Source organism: Choristoneura fumiferana, chromosome 7 (assembly GCF_025370935.1).
Source record: "Choristoneura fumiferana chromosome 7, NRCan_CFum_1, whole genome shotgun sequence".
In the NCBI taxonomy this organism is placed as follows: Eukaryota; Metazoa; Arthropoda; class Insecta; order Lepidoptera; family Tortricidae; genus Choristoneura; species Choristoneura fumiferana.
The window spans coordinates 5,561,551-5,585,774 of NC_133478.1; the positions used below are offsets into that span (position 1 = coordinate 5,561,551).

Sequence of the window (24,224 nt, forward strand, 5' to 3'; positions counted from 1 at the left end):
CAGCTGATCTGGTGTGTCTGAGGATATCAGTTAAATAATTAAGACTTTGTATTGTTGAGCGAACAACAATGTATTTCCCTTTCACAGTGAACTTTATGTATTTTACTATAAATAAAATAAGCAAAAGGTGCTTACTTTTAAACATAAGACTGATGGTTGTTCTTTCTTACGTAGGTACCTACTTCTTAACGACAGCTATACGTATACGTACGAAGAAATCCTGCGAGTCCTATTCAAGAACCTTTTCGTAGGAAATGGTAAAATAACCATTTCTTATAAGAAGGTCTTGAATTTATCGAGTAATGTTCTTCTACAAAGTTACATGAACACAATCGGTTCCTTTTAATGTATGTACCTATACTATAACACGACGGCAAACTTTAGCCAACAATGTCTCATTGAATTGTGCATAGAATTATCATGGATTATATAAATTCCATTCAAATAAAATTTGTACGTACTATTTAAGCTGTCTTTTTGTTAAGAAAAGGTCTCTCAAAAGCCCGATGTTTACCGTTTCGGGTGATTTATGTATCTAGTTCGAAGACATCCGTAATAGAGAGGCTTAATATTCCGTACACACAAATTCTCAGAACCAATAAATCACATATTACGCCAATTACGCAACGGTCAGCATTCCCTTAATCCGAGCGGTGGGTTGCAAGTTAGAAAAAGGGCTCAGGATCGACCCGACTTACACTCGGCCCTGCCAAGGTTCAAATTGATTTATGCCAACCGATAAGCATTGGAAACTTTCTCAAACACCGCAACCGAGGCATCCGACGAAAAACTATAGTTTGTTTCCAGAGGGGCGCGGAGTGCTATTGTAATAAGTTCTGGAGGAAGGATTTGTGGGTGTAAGTTGGCGCACGGCTGCCCTGATTCCCAAGATATCGATCTCGGCCGTCGCCGCGCGCTGGCAGATGAAAAACGACCCGTCGCCAGCGGCAACTGTCCCCGTTCATTACCCAAACTACTCACACTAACTACTCACGCCTACAATGACACAAACACTATTTACCAACGCTTTATTATAAAGAACGCGAGTACATGCGGATATGCGCTCGTTAGGTACTTGAATTTGTGTTCGCCGCAAATGTGAGCCATCACAGGTAATCGGAAGCGATCATCGCAAAAATGAGTATAATTTAGTGCAGGATTCGAGTTTCAGAGGCACCAAATTGATGCCATTACGCAATGACACACCGCTGCGCGCCGGAACTGCTGTGCTGACCATTCTATTTTATTTTGTCCGGGATTATGAATTGTTCGTGAGAACTCCTAAGCCACTCGCTTGGCCCTCTTTACGGGCGTTCTCGACGGAGATCGCTCGTCGCGCTTTTTCTTCAGAGGCAGCACGCATTTCAAAGAGGAACCAATGACAATTCTATCCATAATGCGGTATTGTTTATCTGAAATCGGTCTTAGGAACGCAAAATCGATGCCCAAGGCTTTACCATCGAGTAAATCTTCTCTCAATTGGCTATTGTCGTATAAACGTGTCTTGGTGTACTCAATTAAATGATTCATTTCCAAATTAGTAAGTTTCAGCAGAGCTGCTATAGCAATTTTGTCATGATCTTCGGATTCTTTGAGTTCTACTTGAAGTTTTATGTCTTTGCCGTCGGAGGGATATATAATTTCTTGGATTTGGAAGCGATTGGGGCCGGATCCGACCAAGAGTGCGCATCTGAAGTTCGCTTGTCGTCCGACTATACTGTTGAGCCAGTGGGAGTTTCTCTCCAAGGATTTGAGGAGGAAGGAGATGAATTCGCCGACGTCCTTCTGCTTTTTAGAGGAGACGATGGCTGCTACAGCAATATCTGGAAGACTTTCCAGAGCTCGGGTACCGCTGTTGCTGGGCTCCCGAGCCCGTTTCAATGAAGTCTTTACCTTCAGCGAGGACATTGTTGCCACACTCTTGAATAACCTTGAGACATTACTTAGGATACTAACGCGTTTATTCTGAAGACGGGAAATTTTGAATTTTGAAAAAATTTGTCGCCACAAGTTGCCGGATGTGATGTGTCAGTGTCACATTGTTTTTTTTTTTGCGCAACAAATCGTTTTTTTAAGCTGGTTAATTAAATGACATAAAAATCTCTGCTGAGATTCCAGAGGTTGTATACGCAACCATCAATAATTTAGGTATTTCAATGGGTAACCTTAACCTGTCGTTTCGCCGAGTTTAATTACGCAGATTTTCGTTTCGCAGACAACTATTGGCAGATTTTTCTTTTGGCCGAGCAACGTTTGGTGTAATTTCATTACGCCTATTATTCGTTTCGTCGAGTAGCCGGTAGGAGGAATAGCGATATGCAGATTTACTTTTAGTCGATTGCCTGTTTCGTAATTGTTTCAGTTGATCAAACAACTGTTCGCCGAAACACGATAAGCAGATTTATCGCATGACATCAAAATGTGTGGTTAGGTGCGACGAGGAGCGTTAGCGAGGAGGAGTGTTAGGTAGAATTTTGACCAACAACGCATTAGCCGAGTGAGCGAAGCGAGCGTGCCGCGGCAGCGGCCGGCGAGTACCAGAACCGAACTTCGCGACTTAGTTTGTTTTGACTTCAATATAAAATAAACACAAATTCGAAAGCGAAAAGTTGTTCGAGCATACGTTGAAAATAGTAATAGTTGTTCGGCTTATTGACTCACAAGCCAACTGAATAGTCTACTAAAGGTTGAGTTACGAAACGTTAGTCTCCGAAACAATAAATCTGCGTACAAATTCATCGGCGTACCGTTACTCGGCGAAACGTGGTCTGCCAATCAATAATCTGCGTAAAAATTGTCGGCGCATCATTAGGTAACCATTTCAATTAATTGTATTAAATAATGTTATAAAAACAACAGGTATTTACTTTAACTCTATTGTTATGCTTATATCAAGGAAACAATCGAGATATTGACTTCAATTATTCCTTAAGATAATAGCTAAAATAGGTCTTCCTATTACAATTTCACGATCATGAAGCATGCATGTACACCGGGTCCGGGTGTGGCCTGTTTGTTACACGGGCATATAATTAAAACATAGATCGTACTCGTCAAACTGAACAACATTAGTTCAAACTGAACGAAGAAGCATGTAGTTCGTGACAGGCGACGTCACTTGAGTTCTAGGATTTTAAATTTCCGATTAAGTGGTTTTGACCATGGCGCAGACTCGCGCAACTATACAATACAATACAATACAAAGACTCTTTATTGTACACCAGACATAGTAAGCGATACAGAAAACAGATACACAGAGAAAAAAAAATTACAAGGTGAGCAATAGGCGGCCTTATCGCTTAAGAACGATCTCTTCCAGGCATATAAAAATAATAGGAACAAAAAACTTTTGTATGGTTTTTGCATGGCAAACCAGTACCATAATACTAAACTAAAACGTCAGTACACTGTCAAGTCAACTGTCATGAGTGTCATACCAGCCATGTTGCTTAGTTTGTGATTACCGCTCGCATAATTTCTTCGTTAATTTCTGTTATTTTCTTTAGATTTCTATTTAACTTAGTCTTAATTGTTTTCTAAAGAAGTGACACGTGACTGACGTAAACATATTTTGTGAAAATGGCACCGAAAAGACGGTTTATAACATGTGAAATTTGTGGAAATCGAACCAGTCGACATAATCACGAAAAAAAGGATTTTATGCCTAAATTTCCCTTGGTTGAGAACCGGTAAGTATTGCCTTAAATAGTTTTAGCCATATTTTGGAGCAGCAAGCTAAATAAACAAAGGAAAATAGATATTTCATATCCTTATCATTGTCTACTAGGGATGTTCTATAACTATAACTGCACTGTTCTATAACTGCAGGCTTATTTGTTTATCACTGCAAATAATTACTTAAGAAAAAGAAGAAAGAAGCAGAGTTTTGTGACAACTTGAATGCAATATGGCCATAGTCATTGGTACTTTCAAGCTTCCGGTTTTTCGACGCAGTTGCATGTATCATGCATGATCATGGGTAGACAAGACACACACACCCTATATAAATTATCTCAACTTTATTTGAGTTTAGTGATTATATAAGACTTTAACCGTAAATATAATATATATATATACCTCTGTTTTAACGATAAAATGTTTTCAGATGCAGACAGTGGGTCAAACTAGTGGGAAAATTACATGATTACATAATTTTCAACCCTCACCTTTTATCGATATCGGTAAAAAAACGCAAGCTTTAAGCATGCTACACTATTTTAAGCTGTTATGTTGGTATTATTGTTCTTTGACGTTTGACGAATCTTTGGCGTACATGTTGGTAATGGTTTGCCAATTGCCATGCAAACTCGATTCCATTCGCTAGTGTATGGAAATCCCGCTTCTTAAAACGTAGTGGTTATATTCTCTTTATAACAAAAAATTAAACCAAAAAACCCATGCATGCATACAAAAAACCACGAAAATAATTTTCTACCAGTCTGAAGTCGGTCGGTGCCTCAGCACGAGCCAGCAGGAGTGATTGAAGCCCAATATATAGTGCGTAGGTAGGTGAGATAGGTCCACTCCTGCTGGCTCGTGCTGAGGCACCGACCGACTTCAGTTCAGACTGGTAAAAAATTATTTTCATGGGTTTTTGTAGTCGATGAAATTTTTTGTTATAAATTTTTTTAGACGAAATATTACAATTCCTTTAATTTTATTCATTGCACTGCGAAATAAAGCGCTCTTTGGCGGTGCAATGGACTGGTTAGATCATTACCCTATTTATTTTCCATTCGCGTTTTTTCCCAAATGCTTTTTTACTTATGCTTATTTTTACAGTACTTAACGGTTTTTACCAATCAGTGTCAACAATAACACGCTCCTACTTTTGTGTAGATTTGACCCTTCGGGCCCATGCAAACTTAACATAATCTAACTAAACCTACCTATGTTTCTGGGTCGATTCTAATTGGGAAAAACCCTTTTCTGCTTCAGTAGGTAAATAAGCATAATTGCCTAATTGGGAAAAAAAGCGAATGGAATTTTTTCTAGGCAATAAAGATAATAACGATTGTGGACATGATTTTCCAACCCACTAAATTAATTTAATAAGGACTTTAAAACACAGATGGCGTTATTGTTCTATAAGTATTTCTGAAAGAAATACTGATTTACCATCGTATACGAAAATAAATAAAAGTGTGTAAGATATATAAATAAATAAATGATAAATATACATTATTTTTAAGTCTAAAGTATTAACAAGTGTATTTAATAAATTAAATGCGCCAAGACCTCCTTCGTCATGTTTTACTTAATTTCTAAACCTGATCCAGTTACGACATCTGGTAAACGAAAATATAACTAATGCATTGTGAAACTACCTACCTTGATCGAAGTTACAGTTTAAAAACATGTGCTTAGTTAAATCCAATTTATTAAGCGAACATAAACAAATAAGTTAAGAAGGGTATCTATAAACAATAACAATTAATAGGTACTTTTCTAAATAAGTACCAAGTTAATTTGAGCTTAATTATTTTAATAATAATATAGGTACCTACCTAAAGTAGATCAACTACTTTTAACTGCTTTTAAATTGCATTCGTTTATCAAATTCTTCAATCGCATCTTTAAATTACCCAAGCTAAAACTCTAACCGGCAAAATATTCGCGAGTAAGAACAAACGGTCGCGAAAAGCTGGCAAAAAAATTGCTAACAAAGACTACGAGAAATTGCCTTTCAAAAGGAAATAACGAATGGCACGCCGCGTATCGAGGTCAAACAATGCTACACGGGACCCTGTGTAGCAGCTATACTCATGGAGGCATGATTCCGCTAGGTTAGGTTGAACTGGGATAAAACAAAATCATTTAACTTACGCGCAACGCTCGCATAGTATCCCGTTAAGATTCGCTCCAACGCAACGGCAATGCTGTCACGACCTGTCGAATCCACTCACACAAACACAACCCGCTACGTAGTAAACGTCATAACCAACGTTTACATTGATAATTACACCATTTATCCGTGTTTTTGGACTTTATCAACAGTATATCACACGCGGCACCACTATATCTCGCACATTTCACGAGCACAAGTCCCTACGAGTCCTAGAACTATATAAAAAACCATATTTTAGGCAAAGACAACCTAATCACCACTCCTTTTCTCTCACGAATTTCTATGATAGCGAACAGCTGCCGTGCGTGGTCGACCAAAACAAAGACGGGTAGCGACATCTAGGCGCACATTATGACAAACCATGTAGCTGACTACCGAGTAACTAATAACACCGGATCCGCCGGATCCTGACATCGTATCACATTTCAGAGATATCGCATAGATGGCGCTGAACGCCATATATTGAAAATTTTGCATTATTTTATTAAAATAGTATATTTAGACCATTATTTCTTTGAAAAACGTATGCTTCGGATTTACTTTTCAAATATGTACCTCTAAAATTTACTACATTCATTTCAACCAAGAATAATTTATAGTAGACGCATAAACTGTCTCCATCTTATTTAGCTACATATTAGTAATCTGTGATCTTATTATACGGTGAATACGTATCAAGTTATAAAATTAAACAGTGGTGTTAAATGCTTTCATTAACTGCTAATTAAAATAAAAAAAGCTCCGCCGTAACAGTGATCTACACTGCCGTGACCAGGATTCGAACCTGGGTTACTACGGCCACAACGTAGGGTCCTAACCACTAGACGATCACGGCTATCGGAGCGAGTGCAAGTGAGTGCGAAATTAAGTATACCTTACGGAGCAACTATTTAACGTTATATCCTCGTAACTCGCAAGTTGCAACTCTATTTCTAAGACCAAACATAATTTTCTTCATAGTTTCATGTAGGTTAGGTAGTTTATGATGTACGATGCGGACAGACATTTTATGTCTTCAAAAAAGTTTTGGTTCCAACCCATTTCACAATAATAAGATAAATTTCCTACTGGTTAATTACTATTAGTAGGTTATTGTCGTGGCCTGGAAGTAGGCAATTGCTGGCTGAGTATGAGTATCAAACGGACGAGCTTGCGAGTCCGTTTAACTAATACGAAGCCAGCAATTGCTATTCCAGCCGAGACTAATATAAAGCTTTTCTCAAAAATAGTAAATAATTCTGAAATAGAATAAACTTTTTCTCAAAATATATTATAAAATTCAATTTTATTCCAATATTTTTCTTATGCTTTCCCGCCTGTTTTCAATAAAAATAAACTGCAGGTGTATTTTTCCACCGAAAACACCACAAGCTATTTCAGACCCAATAGAAAAAGTCCGGAGTTCCAACAAAATATCTGATACCGGCCATTAGACTTGGCTGTATACGACTTGTGCCAACATTTCCATGGCCTTTTTAACTTAAAAAAAAAATATGACTGATTGCAGGCGCGCTAATTCATTATTGTCGAGCTAGCGCGCCTGCAATCTTTTTAACTTTTTAATTTTTCGCTGACCATAAACTATGCACTTCACCTTCTGATATGTAAAAAATAATGTCAACTTTTACGGACATTTTTGAGAAAAATAAATTATACCTTAGTAAAAAGGTCGATCAGTGTGTAAATATCAATTGGCTAAATACTATGTCTTGCTATGACAGCTAGGGTGAAAGCAATTAAAAACGTCATTAAAAAAACGCCGCCAAAAAAGACAACTAAAAAGTAAAAAATAATTATGCACTAGTCTACTTACCCTAGCTGTTGCCCGCGACTTCATCTGCGAAGAATTTGTTTTTTTATTTTTTTATTTTATTTTACTGGATGGCAAACGAGCAAGTAGGTCTCCTGATGGTAAAAGATCACCACCGGCCATAGACACCTGCAACACCAGGGGGATTGCAGATGCGTTGCCAACCTAAAGGCCTAAGATGGGATACCTCAAGTGCCAGTAATTTCACCGGCTGTCTTACTCTCCACGCCGAAACACAACAGAGCAAGCACTGCTGCTTCACGGTAAGATTAGCGAGCAAGATGGTGGTAGCAATCCGGGCAGACCTTGCAACAAGGTCCTACCACCTGCATATGTACTTTAAACTATAAGCAGAAGGTATACAGTGAATTGCTAATCCATACTAATATTAAAAATTCGAAAGTGTGTGTTTGTATGTTTGTCTGCCCATCACGTCGAAACGGAGTGACGGATCGAAGTAATTTTTGGCATAGAGATAATTTATGTACGGTCCAGAGAATGACATAGGCTACTTTTTATCCCGGAAAAATGCACAGTTCTGGAGGGAACGGCGCGCGATAACCAAATTCCTCGCGGGCGAAAGCTATAATAGGTATATGTAATTACAAATATTTAGTTTTACGGATTTTTTTTTTTTAATTTAAGTATTTGATTAATTTTTAGTTTTATACGAATAAAAAATTATAAAAAAAATATACTTAATACTACAAAAACTTTTTTGTTTGCGGCTGTTAACACCTGGTTGCCTTGGTCTTAAGCTGAGTTTAGACTTGCAAGAAAAATCGTGCAAGTTGCATTACATTGCGGCCCTCGATTGCCCACTACAAACTCGTTTGTCTACGGCCTCGCAATGTAATGCAACTTGCACAATTTTTCTTGCAAGTCTAAACTCGGCTTTACTTTATGCACAAGAGCATTAAGTCATTTTATGTCGCCTACATCCAGCATAAACTTTACGAGCATGAGAAGTGAAATAGTAGATTGTACAACAAGAGCATAAAACGAGCCATTTTACCCAAGACGTTCATATAGCCACCCGAGCCGGTACGGCGAGGGTCGATAGACACGTCGAAGGGAAAATGGGTTTAATGCTCGAGTTTTACACTGCTTTTCATTTAGATTGCGAGGAAATGAAATGGCAAAAGTGGAAATAATTATTCACTTTCTATGTACGTTTTATTTTTTATGCATTATTATATAATTCCTCGATTATGCCTCAAATTATCATAGGTTCTCTACATGTTTTCTTTTGTTAAATGCATCTTTGTAAAAAAGAGGATGTACAGTAAAATAAAACATAACAATCATTGCTATCGTTTATTGATTTAAAATACAAAACTTAGTGACATAAAGCTCTATCCTTTTATTGTTACAGTGCCTGGGAACTGACAATCCGATAGGAAATAAACATGGCTCCTTGCACACTCCACACCTCGCTTCAACTCATACTGTCACAGTACAAATAAATAGTATAGGTATATAACATACTCAAGCAAACATCTAGGGCCATTCGAGAGCAAATTAAGTCACAGCTATTTAATTGGTGTCTGTATGTTAGCACTCGACCCATAGCTCCAAATGTTATTTAAAATAGTGGCAGATTCCCACTGTCAATCGAGGTAGAAATAAATATAACATTCTTATAAGGAACAAAATAAAGCTTATTAACATAATCGCCTCACTTACACTACACAGACAATAAGGTTTGCTACGATGTCAAATTGACGAACACATTATTTAAGAAAAAATAAAATAAAGTCAATTCATGATTGGAAACCTGCCGTACAATTTGTTGCATATTCTTCTATTATCAAAATTAACATACTGTCACACCTATTTCACATATTCATTTATATCATCCTTATACCTCATGAAGCAGAAAAGTATTATGGTAAATATTACACTACCTCAATGTTTGTATACGAAACAGCAAGATTAGAAATAGATTCAAATCTACAATGTAAAGGGAAACCAACTACAAAATAAGACAGAGCATCGCAGTGTCAAAACAATGTCAGAAAATACTTTAATGCTTCATGTCTGAACGAAACGGCTGCACTTTTACACACAAACTTTACATTAAAATAAACTTTCGAGTGGGAGTTTTATAAAAATTCACAGCAACGTACGCAGTACGAAAAAATCTGCATCAAGTTGCATGTCTCGTTTTAGCGGCTTTATTTCAAATGTTCAGTCGATGATTTAACATATTAACTAAATAAAATTGAACTTAAAATTTCCTAAATCAAGTTTAGTTCATAATAAAGTCGCTAAACTCGAGCCCGCGGCGCATGCGGCCCGCGGCCTGACCCGCCCGGTGAGGAGCGTCTGCTGATTTACAGATCTGATATATCACAATATGTACAAATAATTTTCAATATGCAATTACAGATTCATCAAAAATAACCTCGTGACAAATAAGGGTACAGCTGCGAGCCGGGCGTGGCCGCGGGCCTTTATTCGTATAAAGTTCCGGCACGATAAGGCAGTGATTCAGTGTACGCTATACAAAATATCTCCGTTACAAAGTTTCAACCAGTCTGTTGCGATGAGGTTAGTCTATTGTAGATTCAAATCCAAAAAGGTTGAACAAGTCATAATTCAATTTTTTAACTCCTATCTGAAATACCAAAAAATTTATATATGATTCAACATTATCGTATCCTACAAGTACATTTTGTGTTTTATAGAATTACCTATACACTACTCTCTGTTATACTGAATATTCAAATGGGTCAAAAATAAATCAGCTTCGATACATTAGCCTGTATGTCTCTGTCGTCAACATTTCAAGCACAATTTTAGTTAGAAATGACATTTACACAACAACTCTGAAATGCGAGGGCGTCGCCCGGCGCCGGCGCAGCGGCGCGCAAGCGGCGTGGGTTCCAAATTACAAATTATTAAATACATGTCAAATTATCTATTTCAGCATTGGTTAGGTACAAAAAAAGTCTTGGCCCTTTATATTTCAGTCATCAGTTGCCGACACTTTAAAAATATAAAGCTTGCGATAATTAAAATCGAATGAAAGCCTAACTAGATCGTAACTAAACTATAGATTAACCAGTTTAAGTTGCAGTCTGTATCCATTAGTCGGTTTCCTAAATTTTATATACAATATTTATTTTCTACCATATTGCGTTCATGATATGCATTGCGTAACAATAAAAAAACCTAGCTTTCATGCCGTTTGATGCATCTGTCCTTGGTGGTGGCGATCGTGCTCCGATCATCGTGAACATTCTCTAAGTACTGTCGATTGAAGCAATTACAAATAATACATGTTACAAAGTAACGGGTCACAATTATATTTTTTTACAATCATCAGACTTATTGCATTAAATAAAAATATATAATTATAAATATGGATTCAGTCCCAAGCGGTCGCGCAGGCTCGCGTCGCGTCCTCGCGCACTCCCCACTAGATACAGCGTAATCATTCCGCAAGTCTCTTCTTGGAGCAATTAACTAACCGAGCGAGCGGCGTCGGCGGCGCCGCCCGCGGCACAGTCACACGGCAGTCACGGCACACACAACCATCAGGATCCTCGTTCGAGCGCGAGCGCCGGTCGCGTCAGTTCGTGCGTCCCGGTCAATTATCCTAGTACAAAATCACTTAGTGTTATTTTTAACTACGTAGGTAACGTCTGTCGGGCACTGCGCGGCGCTAGTGGCTGGCACCGCGCGGCACTAGTGGATGGCGACGGGGCTGTGCTGCAGCGTGCAGACGGGCAGCAGCTCGTCGTCGCGGCGGCCCTCCACCTCCATGCGCTCCGCGCCGCCCCATATTCGGGCGCCTCCCACTGCGCACAATACATTCACGTTATGCCTATTGGACATTCACAACACGCATTAGAGTGGAGCGGGAACATTCCCAACACCAGTTAACCTTTTTAACGTCATCAAGTTACCACACGAGCGTTTTCAATGGTGAAAACATAACATTCTTTGATGGTGCAACTTTAAGACTTGGTATACATTGGTCGTTTAAAAAGCGCGCTTTGGAAACACGTATTTCAGGAATCAAGAGGTTCCGAATAGCTCTACATACATTAGAAGCACTTGAACATGTGTGTATGTACAATGAATTCGGATGTCTTAGTTCTTACATATGCGCGTAATTAAAGTGCGCGTTTCGACACGTCAAATGTGTATCAACTCTTAATCAAATTTTAATTTTACACGACTGGTTCTTTCTCACTTCTAAATTGTGTGAACTTGGCTTCGTTAATGGTATATAGACGTTGAAAAGGTTCACAACTGACTCTCATGACTACTTCTCCTTTTATGTGCAGACTTGAGAGTAGAACTCGTCTTATATGGTCAAGTTTCATGGAATACCGTCATATTCACTGTTCTCTCTTATTTAAGCCAACGTCTAGCATTATAAATAATGCAATATTACTATTGTCGTTTATTTTTTCCGGAATTAGGCTACAAGTTATTAATTAGTGAACAGGACGGACCATGTAACTATACTTCGATAAAATCTAAAGGGTTTAAAGCATTGCATTAAAAACTCATTCATCCTGGATTATTTTTGCTTTCAGGGCGAATTCCGCTACATAAAAGGTACAGCTAAAGCCCATTTCAAACTAATTTGTGCAAAACTCTAATTATTTCTTTAATTTCTGGGCTAAACTAATTTTGGATGAATACTCGTATGTACTTTTCTGTTGACAATTTCGCTTCAGGTAGCCGTGAACGCTCAAATGGGCCTCAATAAAGACCGAACAAAATTAATTATCGCATGGAGATGTCAATTTGAGCATTCACAGATAAAGTCAGGTTAAAAATATTACGATTTTGAGAATGAGTTCTAAACCAAAATGATCAAATCACGAATCACTGATTCAGGTTCAGGGTGCTTTACATAAATATATCTCCTCTTAAAACACTGACAATGACAGTGACATAACTTTTGTATTTTTCCTTGTAAATTTTCAATGAAATGACGCTCGATTTCAATGAAAATTTGCAAATTAAAGTTGAATATTTCGCAAACAGATCACTGAATAGAAAAATGGTCTTAGCAACCCCCAATGGTTTTAAAATACCTATCTAACGATACCCCACAATATAGGGTTAGTCTAGAAAAAAAAATCACCCCCACTTTAGATCTATGAGAGGTTACCCTAAAAAACTTTTTTTAACTTTTTTTTATTGTACCACTTTGTCGGCGTGACTGATATGTATGTCAAATTACAGCTTTCTATTACTAACGGTCTCTGAGTTTACCCGCGGACAGACACAGCCACACGGACAGACATGGCGAAACTATAAGGGTTCCTGGTTGACTACGGAACCCTACATACGCTTATTTTGTTTATCTTGCATAATATTTTCTCTCGCTTCGTTTTAGAACTCACTCTCACGTAAGTAGTCCACTAGTCTGAACCCTATGTTTAGGAACCTAAATTTAATGAAACAGCAATTGTGAATCTGACTATGGCATACTAAAGTTAAAAACTAAAGGGATTGCAGGTACAAATCGCAACACATACAGGAGAACAATAATAACTAATAATAAGGGATGCTTCTGTAGTAATATGGCTAAAACATTCCCAAGTTTCTGCAATTCTAAAGCTTTTTTCAACTGTTACATAAAACAGTTTTAGAGTACTTTTGTATATATTTTCACTACTGACTTATCGTTAAGCCAAAAGAACTCATGATGGACAAAAAAAGTATCACTTATTATTCTTACAATAGCACCTGTTCATCCTCGCCAGCGACTGACACCTTGACAAAACGAAGCAACATAAACATTCTTCTCCGTACTTAGCTACTAGCAAAATTGATTCATGAAGCCATGCAACGATCCCATGCGTAGCCGTAGTCAACACGACAGGGTTGGGTAAGTAGGTAGATAGTAGGTACATTCTGTTATGAATATTCAGACCTGGCTCTAGGCTCTGGGCGGCTAGTGGCGAGAGATGCCGCCGGCCCGCTCTAGTCATCGCGGGTCCGAGCTATCTGCCACCGGAACATCGACAATCGATATTATTTACAACAGTAGGGGGACAGTTTATGGGAGTCGAGGCAGCTTTCATTCGTGTCCACGATTCCAATTATACGAGAAGACTTCTATTGAAGTGCACAACTTTGCCGTTCATTTATCTCTAGTATTACAACTTGAAGGATAAAGTTTAGTACGTGTATAAGACGTATAGCAACTTAACCTTTATTATCATTATCACCGTTAAAAACGTTTGTGGCCGCTCTTAACTCTAGATGAAAATTTTAACGCTTGTAGAATACTTTATACAAATGCTGCTGATACCTTATTTTTTTAACAAACCCCAGTTCAAACATCACAAAGTACCAATTTGATGTATCAGAAGTGTTTCTATATTGCGTGAACACGAACGAGAGCTAGCCGACGAAACGACCGTTATTTAGGTAATTATTAATTGCATTTTTAACAATTGAAGAGAATGCATGCATGACACTTTATTAATTAGCGACTTTAATCTGGATTTTTTATTTTTCTGACGGTACTAAGGTGTCGGCTTAATCCAGCTTAACACTTGGGTTTTTGAAAAGACAACTATGAAATTTTTTGAAAATGTCCCATCTGATGTTCTGCTTGGAAATTATTTGCCACTCGCTTCTGCAATCGCTGGGTTTCGAAAACTGCAGTTAGATCATGAGATGATGGAAGCATTGATGTGTTAGCGGAACACGACACAAGCTTGAGATGAACAATGTTATGCGCCAATGTACTTACTTAAACATTTAACCAATAATATTTTATATTTAAAAATTCGTCTTTCTTTTTAAAATAGCTAACATTAATAACAATGAATGAGGCGCACTACAATACCATTTACAGCTTTTAAAGTTTGGAATTAGAGGGCCTTCTTTATTTATTTGCAAATCTAGTGAACTATTCCAAAGTCATATTGCCATTTTAAAACATTAGACAAAAGTTAAGCACGGTTTCCACTGCGAGCGGAGCGGACTCACGAAGTCATAGTTTATCGACCAACTTCATAATTATTCATAAAGGTTCGGTGTAAGTATTTCCATGCACCCGATCGTTGTACATTAAACTAAGTCCGTCCGTACGGAATCAGCTCCGCTCGTGGTGTAAATTGGGCTTTATGATAGTTATCACAGTAGCACCAACAAGCATTTCCACAAGTAATGACTGTGAATGGTACCGTCCAGTGCGCCATTTACTCATAATTCAAGGTATCGTTTACTGACCGTGCTGATGATGCGACTGCGCCTGCTGTGTGTTTGTGGACTCGTCCGCTGTGCGCTTGAAGAAGTTGTGTTGTAACGCGTAGTAGGGCGTCACGCGTTGCTTGGGATCGTACTCTAACATACGGAGAATTAGGTCCTGGAAAGATTGCGTTACAGATTACAATCTTGTTAGCTGTCTTGTTATTTACACTATGTACATAATTAATTATATCAAAGAAAACGATCATCTCTTTATATATACAGGGTGTTTTTGTACATTTGCTTTATATATATATAACCAAGCTCTCTGTTGTTGTTGCAGATATCCCAATCGAGCTCTTGGACAATACATGTTTCTTTGCTATGCGTTTGACAGCACAGTATAACCAACAAAAAGTTGGAAAACCCCCAACTTTGTCACTTCAAAGTTCAATATCTCAAAAACGGCTGAACCGATTTTGATAAAACATGTCTAAGAACCATCTTTAGAAAACCTGCTTTCAATTAAAAAAAACCGCATCCAAATCGGTCCACCCGTTTAAGAGCTACGGTGCCACAGACAGACACACAGACACAAATAGCGGTCAAACTTATAACACCCCACTTTTTGCGTCGGGGGTTAATTAAAACTATGACAAAACAATCATCAACACACAGTGTAAGGCAACCATCTATCCTATCGGTTAGACCAGCGACGTGATAGTGATGTTACACACGATGCAGGTGGCAAATTGCCGTTCACCGTGGCGTTTGGTCTTTGGTCAACATGACACAACCCGGTCAGAGAGGTAACTTCTGGATCATAGGCTCGCTTACCCATGGTACCATAGCTACGGGGTTAAGTGACAAATGCCAACTGACCTTAAACTTAAGATAGTCGGAAACGGAGTGTCCAGGCTCGCCGCGCCGCCGCGCCGCGGGCCCGCCGCCCTCCACGCCGAGTATGTCGTGCAGCCGCCGCGTGCCCGGCGACCGGTATTTCCTGTAACCACTGCATACATTTAGCCTACTGTCCACGTGAACCGCACTCCAAATCTTGCTACAGCTGTTCCTACAGCTTGCTTATCATCCGGCGTAGAAAGGAACGAAACTGTATCCACGGCGCTGTAACGTATCCTCATTGTAGCGCACGCAGCATCATGAACGAAGATCCACCCCTTTCTACGCAAGATGAAAAGCAAGCTTCACACAAGACGTCCGTCTACGTGGACAGTAGGCAGTACTGTTGGAGATCGAGAGGTAAAACAATGACAGGTTCTTAAGGTTCCACATTATAGCCTTTTCTCTTCAGCCAACATCTTTTGAATCTATACCGAGGTTTACAAATCTTCGGGAATATTTCAGCAGGTTATTGAGTTAGTTGACTAAAAATCCCTATCGATCAATGTGTGGAAAAATGTGTCAACCATAATAAAAAAATCCTGAAAAACATTAACAGGGGTGTTCAGTCAGAGTAACCCAATTATCTGTTATGATATTCCAGAATAAGTTGTAGACTGAAATTACTTGTTCAGCTAGGCTCTGAAGCTCACTTCTTTAGCCCGCTGCAACCGAATTTGTGCGCTCAAAAATTTGCGAAACATTAACAGCGCCATTGGGCAAAAGTTACTACACCAGCGTATTTGTGTTGCTGGAAATTTTGCCATTTCGTTGGAAAACAGTCACTATTTATAACTCGCTGAAGAAAAAAAAGCTGCAGGTCAAACTAGCCTATAACAATCAGCCGATGTATGTTTTTTCTCCTAAAAGATGGAGCAAAATCGTTTGAGATGATATATAAACTTACCTCCCATCCTTGCCGTTCACTTTCTTCAACACGTACCCCCCGCCCTCAGACGCCGGTAGTTTGTCAAAGAACTTTCTCGTTTTATGGGCCTGGAAACATTCCCCAAAACATGGTTGAATAAACATCAATAACCTAAATAAACATTAATTATCAAGTTTTCTAATAACTTCTCCCCTCCAGCTATGTCAATAAAAAAATATCTTTTAAAAGACTGATGTCTGATATGTGCTACTTGCGTTGGATATTATTACCTACTTTGTCGTACAAGATATTGTTGCCGGCGTTTGTCATAAGTCTCTTTTTGCTAGTCGAGTAGATAATTCTACAATCAATTGTTTCACTGTGACTTGAAAACGATAGCAACAAATTTAATACAAAAAAAATAGCTTGAAACATCACGTACGCATCAGTTCATTAAATCTACAACAGCAGAGCGTGCAAAAATATCTGACACAGCCTACCAACCCTAGAAATAGAGATTTGTTGTGTCAGATATTTGTGCTGGTGATTTGGTGCAGTCTCATTCACCTGGTCTAACAGGTGGTCAGGCGGCATCCCCAACACTTCGACGATCTTGTTCATCTGGTCGATTTCGTTGGCGCCGCTGAACAGGGGCTCGCCGGTGTGCATCTCGACCAGTATACAGCCTAGCGACCACATGTCTATCGCGAGGTCGTACGGCACGCCCAGCAGGACCTCCGGCGACCGGTAGAACCTTGACTGGATGTATTGGTATATCTGGAAGGTAACGCGGAATAATGTCTTTAAATCGAGATACGTAGTGTGGTTCTTTAAAACTAAAAGGGAACCCTTGTAGTTGGTTTGGATCGCGGGTCGTTTGTAGTAGGTTTGGGCTGCACTTATTTGGTAATTATTTTCTGTTGTGTTCGTAAGGAGACAGGCGAAATACCGCTAGATGGCGTTAGTATCGTGAGGTCCGTTTGATGTTACAATCTTGCTTGTGATTGGCTCATTGTGATTAACTATTTAACCAATAAAAAGCACGTAACAAATGTCAAAGTTGTCAAACGATACTAGCGCCGACTAGTCTGTTACATTATAGCAAACCTCATGGTTAGATGGTTTGTATAAATTAAAATGTTAGAATTTGTTTATGCCAGAGTAGAAAAATCTGATTTAAAAATGTCCATACACAAACTAAGTGAGTATGACCGAAGTTACTTAGTCTAAATTTTCGCCATTAGTATACCCGTGCGAAGCCAGAGCGGGCAGCTAGTAAAGTAATAAATATTAAATTCAAGCTACTTTCACATATAAAACAAGTATAAACGTCAACGTAATCTGTTTTATCGCAAAAGCAACTAATAACCTCCTTCAGCATGTAGTACATGCAATATTAAAATGTACAGTGTGTGTGAGACGCAGTACGCGATAACCCGCGCCCCTAGCTCTGAATCGCACGGCCCCGTTGTGATTTATCTGAGCAATTAGCGTTTACTAGGAATAGTCTATAAATCGACGGTCATATTATCGATGCTACGGTATAGTGGGCGACGAAGGCTGATGCAACATTGCTCTTTATTTCCATCGGGGCACGATGTAGGGAGCGATTTTAATTGCGGCGGAGTGACGTAGGTGTGTATAGTTGAGTGATTGATATCAAAGTCCATTTTCAGGGAAACGAGTAGGTTGAAACTGGGGTTGTTTTGTTTCCTAAGTATTATAAGCCCACACAATCCATTATTATTGAAATACAGCGTAATAACGTTATCTATAATGAATTATCAATAGAGCATTACACTTACCCTTTGGCCTAGTTGACACGAACTTCCGAAGTCTACTATCTTAATGGCTGACCTTTTCGGGTTGCATAATAGTATATTTTCGGGCTTAAGATCACAGTGAATTATATTTAGTTCTGAAACAGAAAATAAAATCAAATTAGTAAAATGATTTATTGGCTTTTGCGCTAAACAGCAATAACTTTATTTTTTTTACATAAAACTGACCGTCACTGAACCCTATCTCACGTGATGTTAAGTGCAGATGAGGTCAAAGGTCTGGTTCAGTAACAGCCTATTCACTCTAGCCTTGAAGAATAACTTGACTAAATCAGCTAGTTTAACTAAACCACCCAGTCATGCTTTTATTTTACTCAATCACTTAACAAACTTAATTCGTGTTTTATTTTACACAATCAAGGTACATATCAGCTCAGAAATTGGTTATGCGCTGTTAAAATGTAATAATGGTGACATTGGTGACCGAACTCTTTTTTTACTTATAATTCTGGCCCAGTGTCCACCTAATAATACTCACCAGGTTGACTAAGGAAGAGTAGCGCGGTGCAAAGCTGCTGCGCGAACTTCCGCGTAAGATTGAGCGAGACGCCGCGAAAGTTGGTGTTCCGCAGCAGATCGTACAGATTGTACGACAGCAACTCGAACACTAGGCACAGATGGTTTCGCCACATGAAGTGGCGTTTCAGTTTCACTGGAAACAAGAGAATAACACCGTTCATTCTTCTACTTCATTATCTCGGCCTATACAGGGTGGAAAGTTGAGATGGGGCAGCAATACTGGGTTAAGACACTTCACTTTAGTTAAAATGTTTAGTTTTTAGTTGTCTACATACTGTTTAATTTTCTTTAAGCATAAAGGATTCATATTCGTAAAAAAACAACATGCGTAAGTTTCTCTTTGCAATTGTACCCTACGAACTGTATGGAAAAAGTTTTCTTTGATTTGTGGGTGTTCTAGTACTCTAACCTTAGTTGGTCTCAAAGTGTTTTAATCTTTGATAAAAAAGGGACAGATTGGCATAAAAAAAAGTCAAACTGTCGATTTTCTCGCTGACTGTACATTTTATCAAAAAAATGTGAATGTCGATTGTCATCACTCAAAAAGTTAATAAAGGTCTCCTAAGAGCATTTTCGCGTAGCAGCAAAGGATCTAGTAGCTGACCTTGCTGCCCCATCTCAACTTTCCACCCTGTATACGTCCCACTGCTGGACACTGCCTCCTATCAGAAAAACAGAGCTTGGGTTGTAGTTCCCTGGCGAGCCCAGTGGTGATGGGAAAACAGCGTTGTTAGGTGCTTGCCCGAGTTAGAATCCACGATCCTCTGCTTGAGAAGCCTTAGGTTAAACCACTGGCACAGAATATATAATAGTACTAACGTACAGAACGGCCACGCTCCGCCCCGCACCGATTCAAGTTACCCCGCCCCTCAAGCGCAGATCGCAGGAAAACCGCAGGAAAGCAGTCGGGTGCGCAACGGCACTAAGTTCGGAAGCAATAATTTTGCGAAATGGTAACGGTACACTACCTACTTTCTTTTATAAATAAATAATGATTTCTGAAATTATCGCGATTAATACATGAAATAACGACCTACCGAATAATTCGTTTAAGTTTGTAGTCGTATATCTATTGTAATTGAAAATAATAATGCTAAATACACAGACAGACACATTTTTAAGTAGGTTTAAATAAATAGTTAAGATTAACGATTACATTTATTTGCACATATCTAAGCCATACCTACATATAGTACCTTTACTTATAGTAATGGGCTTTACGATAGTCAGCCCTGTGTGTGTAGCTTACGCACACATTGACGCGTGTACAGACGTCGTCGTGCCTATGTAGATTCAAGAACGCGTATTTTGTACGTCGTGGCCGCCGTGTGCCACTGGGCTAACACGGCCTATCTCATTTTATTAGAGATCAGTCCTCCTTAAGTCCAGCTCTCATCTACGCTGTCATGCGCTTGGTATCGTCTTGAGAAATTATCGAAAATATCGTATCTAAATTTCAGTTCAGGCAGAACCTGTTCGAGACAAATAACTCCAGCAGTATTGTGCTCGTAATGGTAAGCTAGGCCTGGAGGGCTCATCGAGGAGTTGTTGTGACGATAGTACCGGCGTTGTTTATTGTATTGCCTGCACAATAGCACGCCCTATGGCACTACCTATGCAACTTGTGAGTTATACTTTAGTTGGTTAGACTTTAGCCAGCGGTTATTGCCTCCAAGCAGTCGAGCCATTTGCCTGTTCAATTCACCAATAACGCGATGTCGTTTGATTATTGTAGTATTATAGTGAATCCATAAGGCAAGATAGAAACAATAAATTAGGTTCACTTACATCAGGAGTTTACGGTTCTCTGACAAATTTGAGATTAATTTCATGTGCCTGTGATAATACGAAGCTACTATAAAAATAATTTCATCTTATAAAGACAGCTGTTGCCGCTTGCAAATCTTATCCACAACTAACCCTACCAGTCAAATCTGTCAGTTGCTTTTGGAAGCTTACGTCGGTTGACGAAGGGAAAATGTAAACCTATAGTATGGTTGTGTTCACGGTAAGTTCACATAACGTTGTTACAAGCAAGCGCAGACAGACAGTTTGAACAGCTGGATGTCGGCTGGATGGAGGCCCCAATTTGGATTGTAGCTAGATTATCCAAGGTTGCACGTTCACGTGGCAGAAGAACTTTTAGTGGTATTGTTACGGACACATATTTATGCCGCAATATTGTTTTATTTTTCTTACGCCTAGTGGGACTGTGGGAGTAGCAAGGTTGGTTCATGGTGTCTACAAACCTTTTCTTTTTATATTACTATAAATTACACTCTTGCCATTAAAGTGGACATTCTTTTAACTACACCACACTGCACTGATTCCCGCACCGTTTCAGGGAATTACATTTGCCGTTAAGATGCCAGAAACCCAATACGAAAACTTTGTCATTTTATAAACAGATATTACCCCAGAGTCATAAGATTATAAATATTATTATTAACAACAGTTGCTGTAATAACGTTGGGTTTTCCTGTAGACACTTCATGTAGTGATAGTAGTACCCACTTAACAACAAGTCAGTTCGAGCCGTGATTATATTCATCTCCAAATATTTGTTATGACAATTAATTGCTCAATAGGTACTGGTGGAAATATTGAAAAGCTTACAGTAATCAAGTTTGAATGAATAAATGGCTCAAATGATTGTATTGATACATATATACTTTGTAAACTTACCTATATAATACTTATTTTCAGCGTCAGCTCTGTTCATCATTTCTAGTAACTTGACTTCTATTTGTGCCTGGTTTAGGAAGGGTTTCTTATTCTTAATTATTTTAATCGCTACGTGACACTGCTCCTCGTGGTCATACGCTTTCACAACCTGAAATAGAGACAAAAACAATATCTTTATACGAACATGGTGAACATTTGATTTGCAATAGTTATGTCAGTAAACATAAATAATAATGTCTTAGTAATACAATAATCAAAAAATAAAGGAATAATCAAATTACAAATAGGTACTACTAATCCACAGCAAGTTTCGTCAAATAATTAATTATACTAATAATCACCGGACAACCATTTATAATATGAATTGACTTATAACAAAGTAACTAATAGTAAAAGTTATAGCAAAGTAACGAATGAAGGCATTTAACAATTTAAATGGCTTTTATTAAAGACCAGTGGGGCTGCCACGAAATTCGAAAATCGAAATTCGTATCGTACCGTCCCTCTCACTCTCGTATTAAATGAAGGGAATGATCGTGAGAATTCCCCCCAGGTTCGATCCCCGTTCGGAGAAGATATTTGTATGAAAAATACGAGTCTTCGGTATTTAATATGTATGCATCTACTTAACTATCCTTACCCGTTGTCTAGTTCCCATAACACAAGCTTTGCTTACTTTGGGAATAGGTCGATTGGTGAAGTGTCCCGTTATATTAATTAATTTATTTAATTTAATTTCTAGCAAAAATGAATGCATCTCACCTGTCCAAATGATCCCTTGCCGATGGGCGATGAGATCTCATACCGGTCGAGGAATTTCTCGCCCTGCTTGATAATGTAGTCGTGGTTGTCGTCGTCATACCCGTCATTGTATAGTTTCCTCTCCTTCTTGTGCGAACCATCTTCGCCCAGGTACTGTTGCGCTCTCCGCTTTTTTTTCGCGTAGTATACCTGTGAACAATGAAGACAATATTAGTAAAATAAGTGCATAATTATATGAATGGGACCTGCTACAGTATGTGTCGAACGCTGGTGGAATTTAAAAAAAAAACGGTACTGTACTGAAGCTGGTAAGAATCCACATTAAATCGCTGCGCTAGTTTAGATGAAAATCCATCTCTTTACTCTTTAGTTTAGACGTCAGACTACAGTTAGGCGTTATAGAAACGCTACATTATTTTTCCAGTATTTTATCGACCCCCTTGGTAAACCAGTAGATAACATCTACTGAATCACAGCAAACGTAAAAACCATTGTTAGCTCATAATCTGAGCAGTACTAGAATTGTCCAAGCTTTTAAGGAAAAAAGGACAAAAGGAGCTACGAAAAAAGCCACCGTTGACAGTGCCGCTAACCTGCATAAAAGAGGTTTTTAATGAACAATGACCGATAAGTAATTAAGAATCACCTCGTATTTACAAGTGTTTTTTTTTTTCATAGACTATCGAATAATTAGATCGTTGAGAATCACACTCGATGAAATCAAAGCGAACACGTCAGTTTTTGATTTATGCGCCTTGTGTTATGACAGGTGTTCAGTTGGTGACACGATTTTCGCTTTCGGCTTGGTAAATGAAACGTCTGATGGTGGAACAATGTTACGATTGACACATAATGATAGATAGCACTTTCATGATGGTTTAGTTCAAGCTTAGCGGTATTATATTATGACGCAGGTAACATTTGATCCTGAAGCGTCACACGGTCACAGCATGTACTCCATTACAATAAAAATTCATGATACGCGTTATAGGAAATGACGGAGTAGGCGAGAGCGAGAATTCGGCTGACGGACGTTGACCCAAATACGCGTTTGACATTGATCGACGGCGCGTCGCGATATGCTTATATAATGATTCACATTCGTACCGCAACGCATGGATCGAGGTCTACGAAGTTCATCAAGAGAAATACGTTTCCTACAAACAGATTGGTTTATTAAATGCGGTCAGATTTGTGGCATTCGGATAATTTTCTTTATCATTTAACATTCGATTCATTCTATGGTAATTAAATTACAGCTCTAAATCAACTGCATAGTTTGTATAAAAGTAAACCACAATCAAAAACGTTGGTTAAATACTAAAAAGGGGACTTACACGCTAGCAATATTTACCTTGACGTTTCGACCACATTGCAGTGGCCGTGGTCACGAGTAGGCCCGATAAGTCCCGTTTTTAGTAGGTATTTAACTATGAGTGAAAATCTCGAAAGATTAAAAACGCGGTGTCAATCACTCTTGTCAATTTATTACGTCACATAAGGACGACGTACGACCGCGTAACACGACCTATAATATCTATAATTCACAATCGGCCATTACGTAACATGGCAATAATTTATTGGCAATTGCATAGCATTCACGGCGTGGCGGTGCGGAAGTGTCGCATATCGACGCGGCCAAACGATAACCCAAATTTGTGACTGCGACCTACATATTACAGTGAATTTTACAGTCGGCCGAGCCGGTCAGCAACCGGAGGCTTCGTTACATAGCTGCACACCTCGCCGCCCTACAGCCGGGTAGGCGCCGGTGATGAACCACTCGCGCGGACATGCCACGCGACAGATATCCAATTC

General features: G+C 38.9%; 2 protein-coding genes and 1 non-coding gene across 11 annotated transcripts in view; all 3 read right to left on the bottom strand.

The window, feature by feature from the left end:
- Positions 1-1,012: 1,012 nt before the first annotated feature.
- Positions 1,013-2,032, bottom strand: LOC141429393 (uncharacterized). The gene has a single exon (XM_074089688.1). The coding sequence runs from the start codon at positions 1,906-1,908 to the stop codon at positions 1,282-1,284; it is 627 nt and encodes a 208-aa protein (XP_073945789.1). The 5' UTR covers positions 1,909-2,032; the 3' UTR covers positions 1,013-1,281.
- Positions 2,033-6,611: 4,579 nt separating this feature from the next.
- TRNAH-GUG (transfer RNA histidin (anticodon GUG)) lies at positions 6,612-6,683 on the bottom strand. The gene has a single exon. It is a non-coding gene; the product is annotated as a tRNA-His (tRNA).
- Positions 6,684-8,961: 2,278 nt separating this feature from the next.
- mnb (minibrain) overlaps positions 8,962-24,224 on the bottom strand; it is a 169,196-nt gene continuing 153,933 nt past the window's right edge. For 5 of the 9 annotated variants that reach the window (XM_074089926.1, XM_074089923.1, XM_074089925.1 and 2 more), the window contains 9 exons: positions 22,407-22,595; positions 21,645-21,792; positions 18,919-19,092; positions 18,405-18,517; positions 17,167-17,376; positions 16,639-16,727; positions 15,714-15,843; positions 14,874-15,009; positions 8,962-11,464 (listed from right to left, as the gene is read on the bottom strand). In XM_074089926.1, the coding sequence (XP_073946027.1) occupies positions 11,352-11,464; positions 14,874-15,009; positions 15,714-15,843; positions 16,639-16,727; positions 17,167-17,376; positions 18,405-18,517; positions 18,919-19,092; positions 21,645-21,792; positions 22,407-22,595 (1,302 nt within the window). In that variant the 3' untranslated portion in view covers positions 8,962-11,351. Of the gene's footprint in view, positions 11,491-13,563; positions 13,638-14,873; positions 15,010-15,713; positions 15,844-16,638; positions 16,728-17,166; positions 17,377-18,404; positions 18,518-18,918; positions 19,093-21,644; positions 21,793-22,406; positions 22,596-24,224 lie in introns of all 9 variants that reach the window. The other 4 variants (XR_012451553.1, XR_012451554.1, XM_074089924.1 and 1 more) reach the window with 4 other exon arrangements.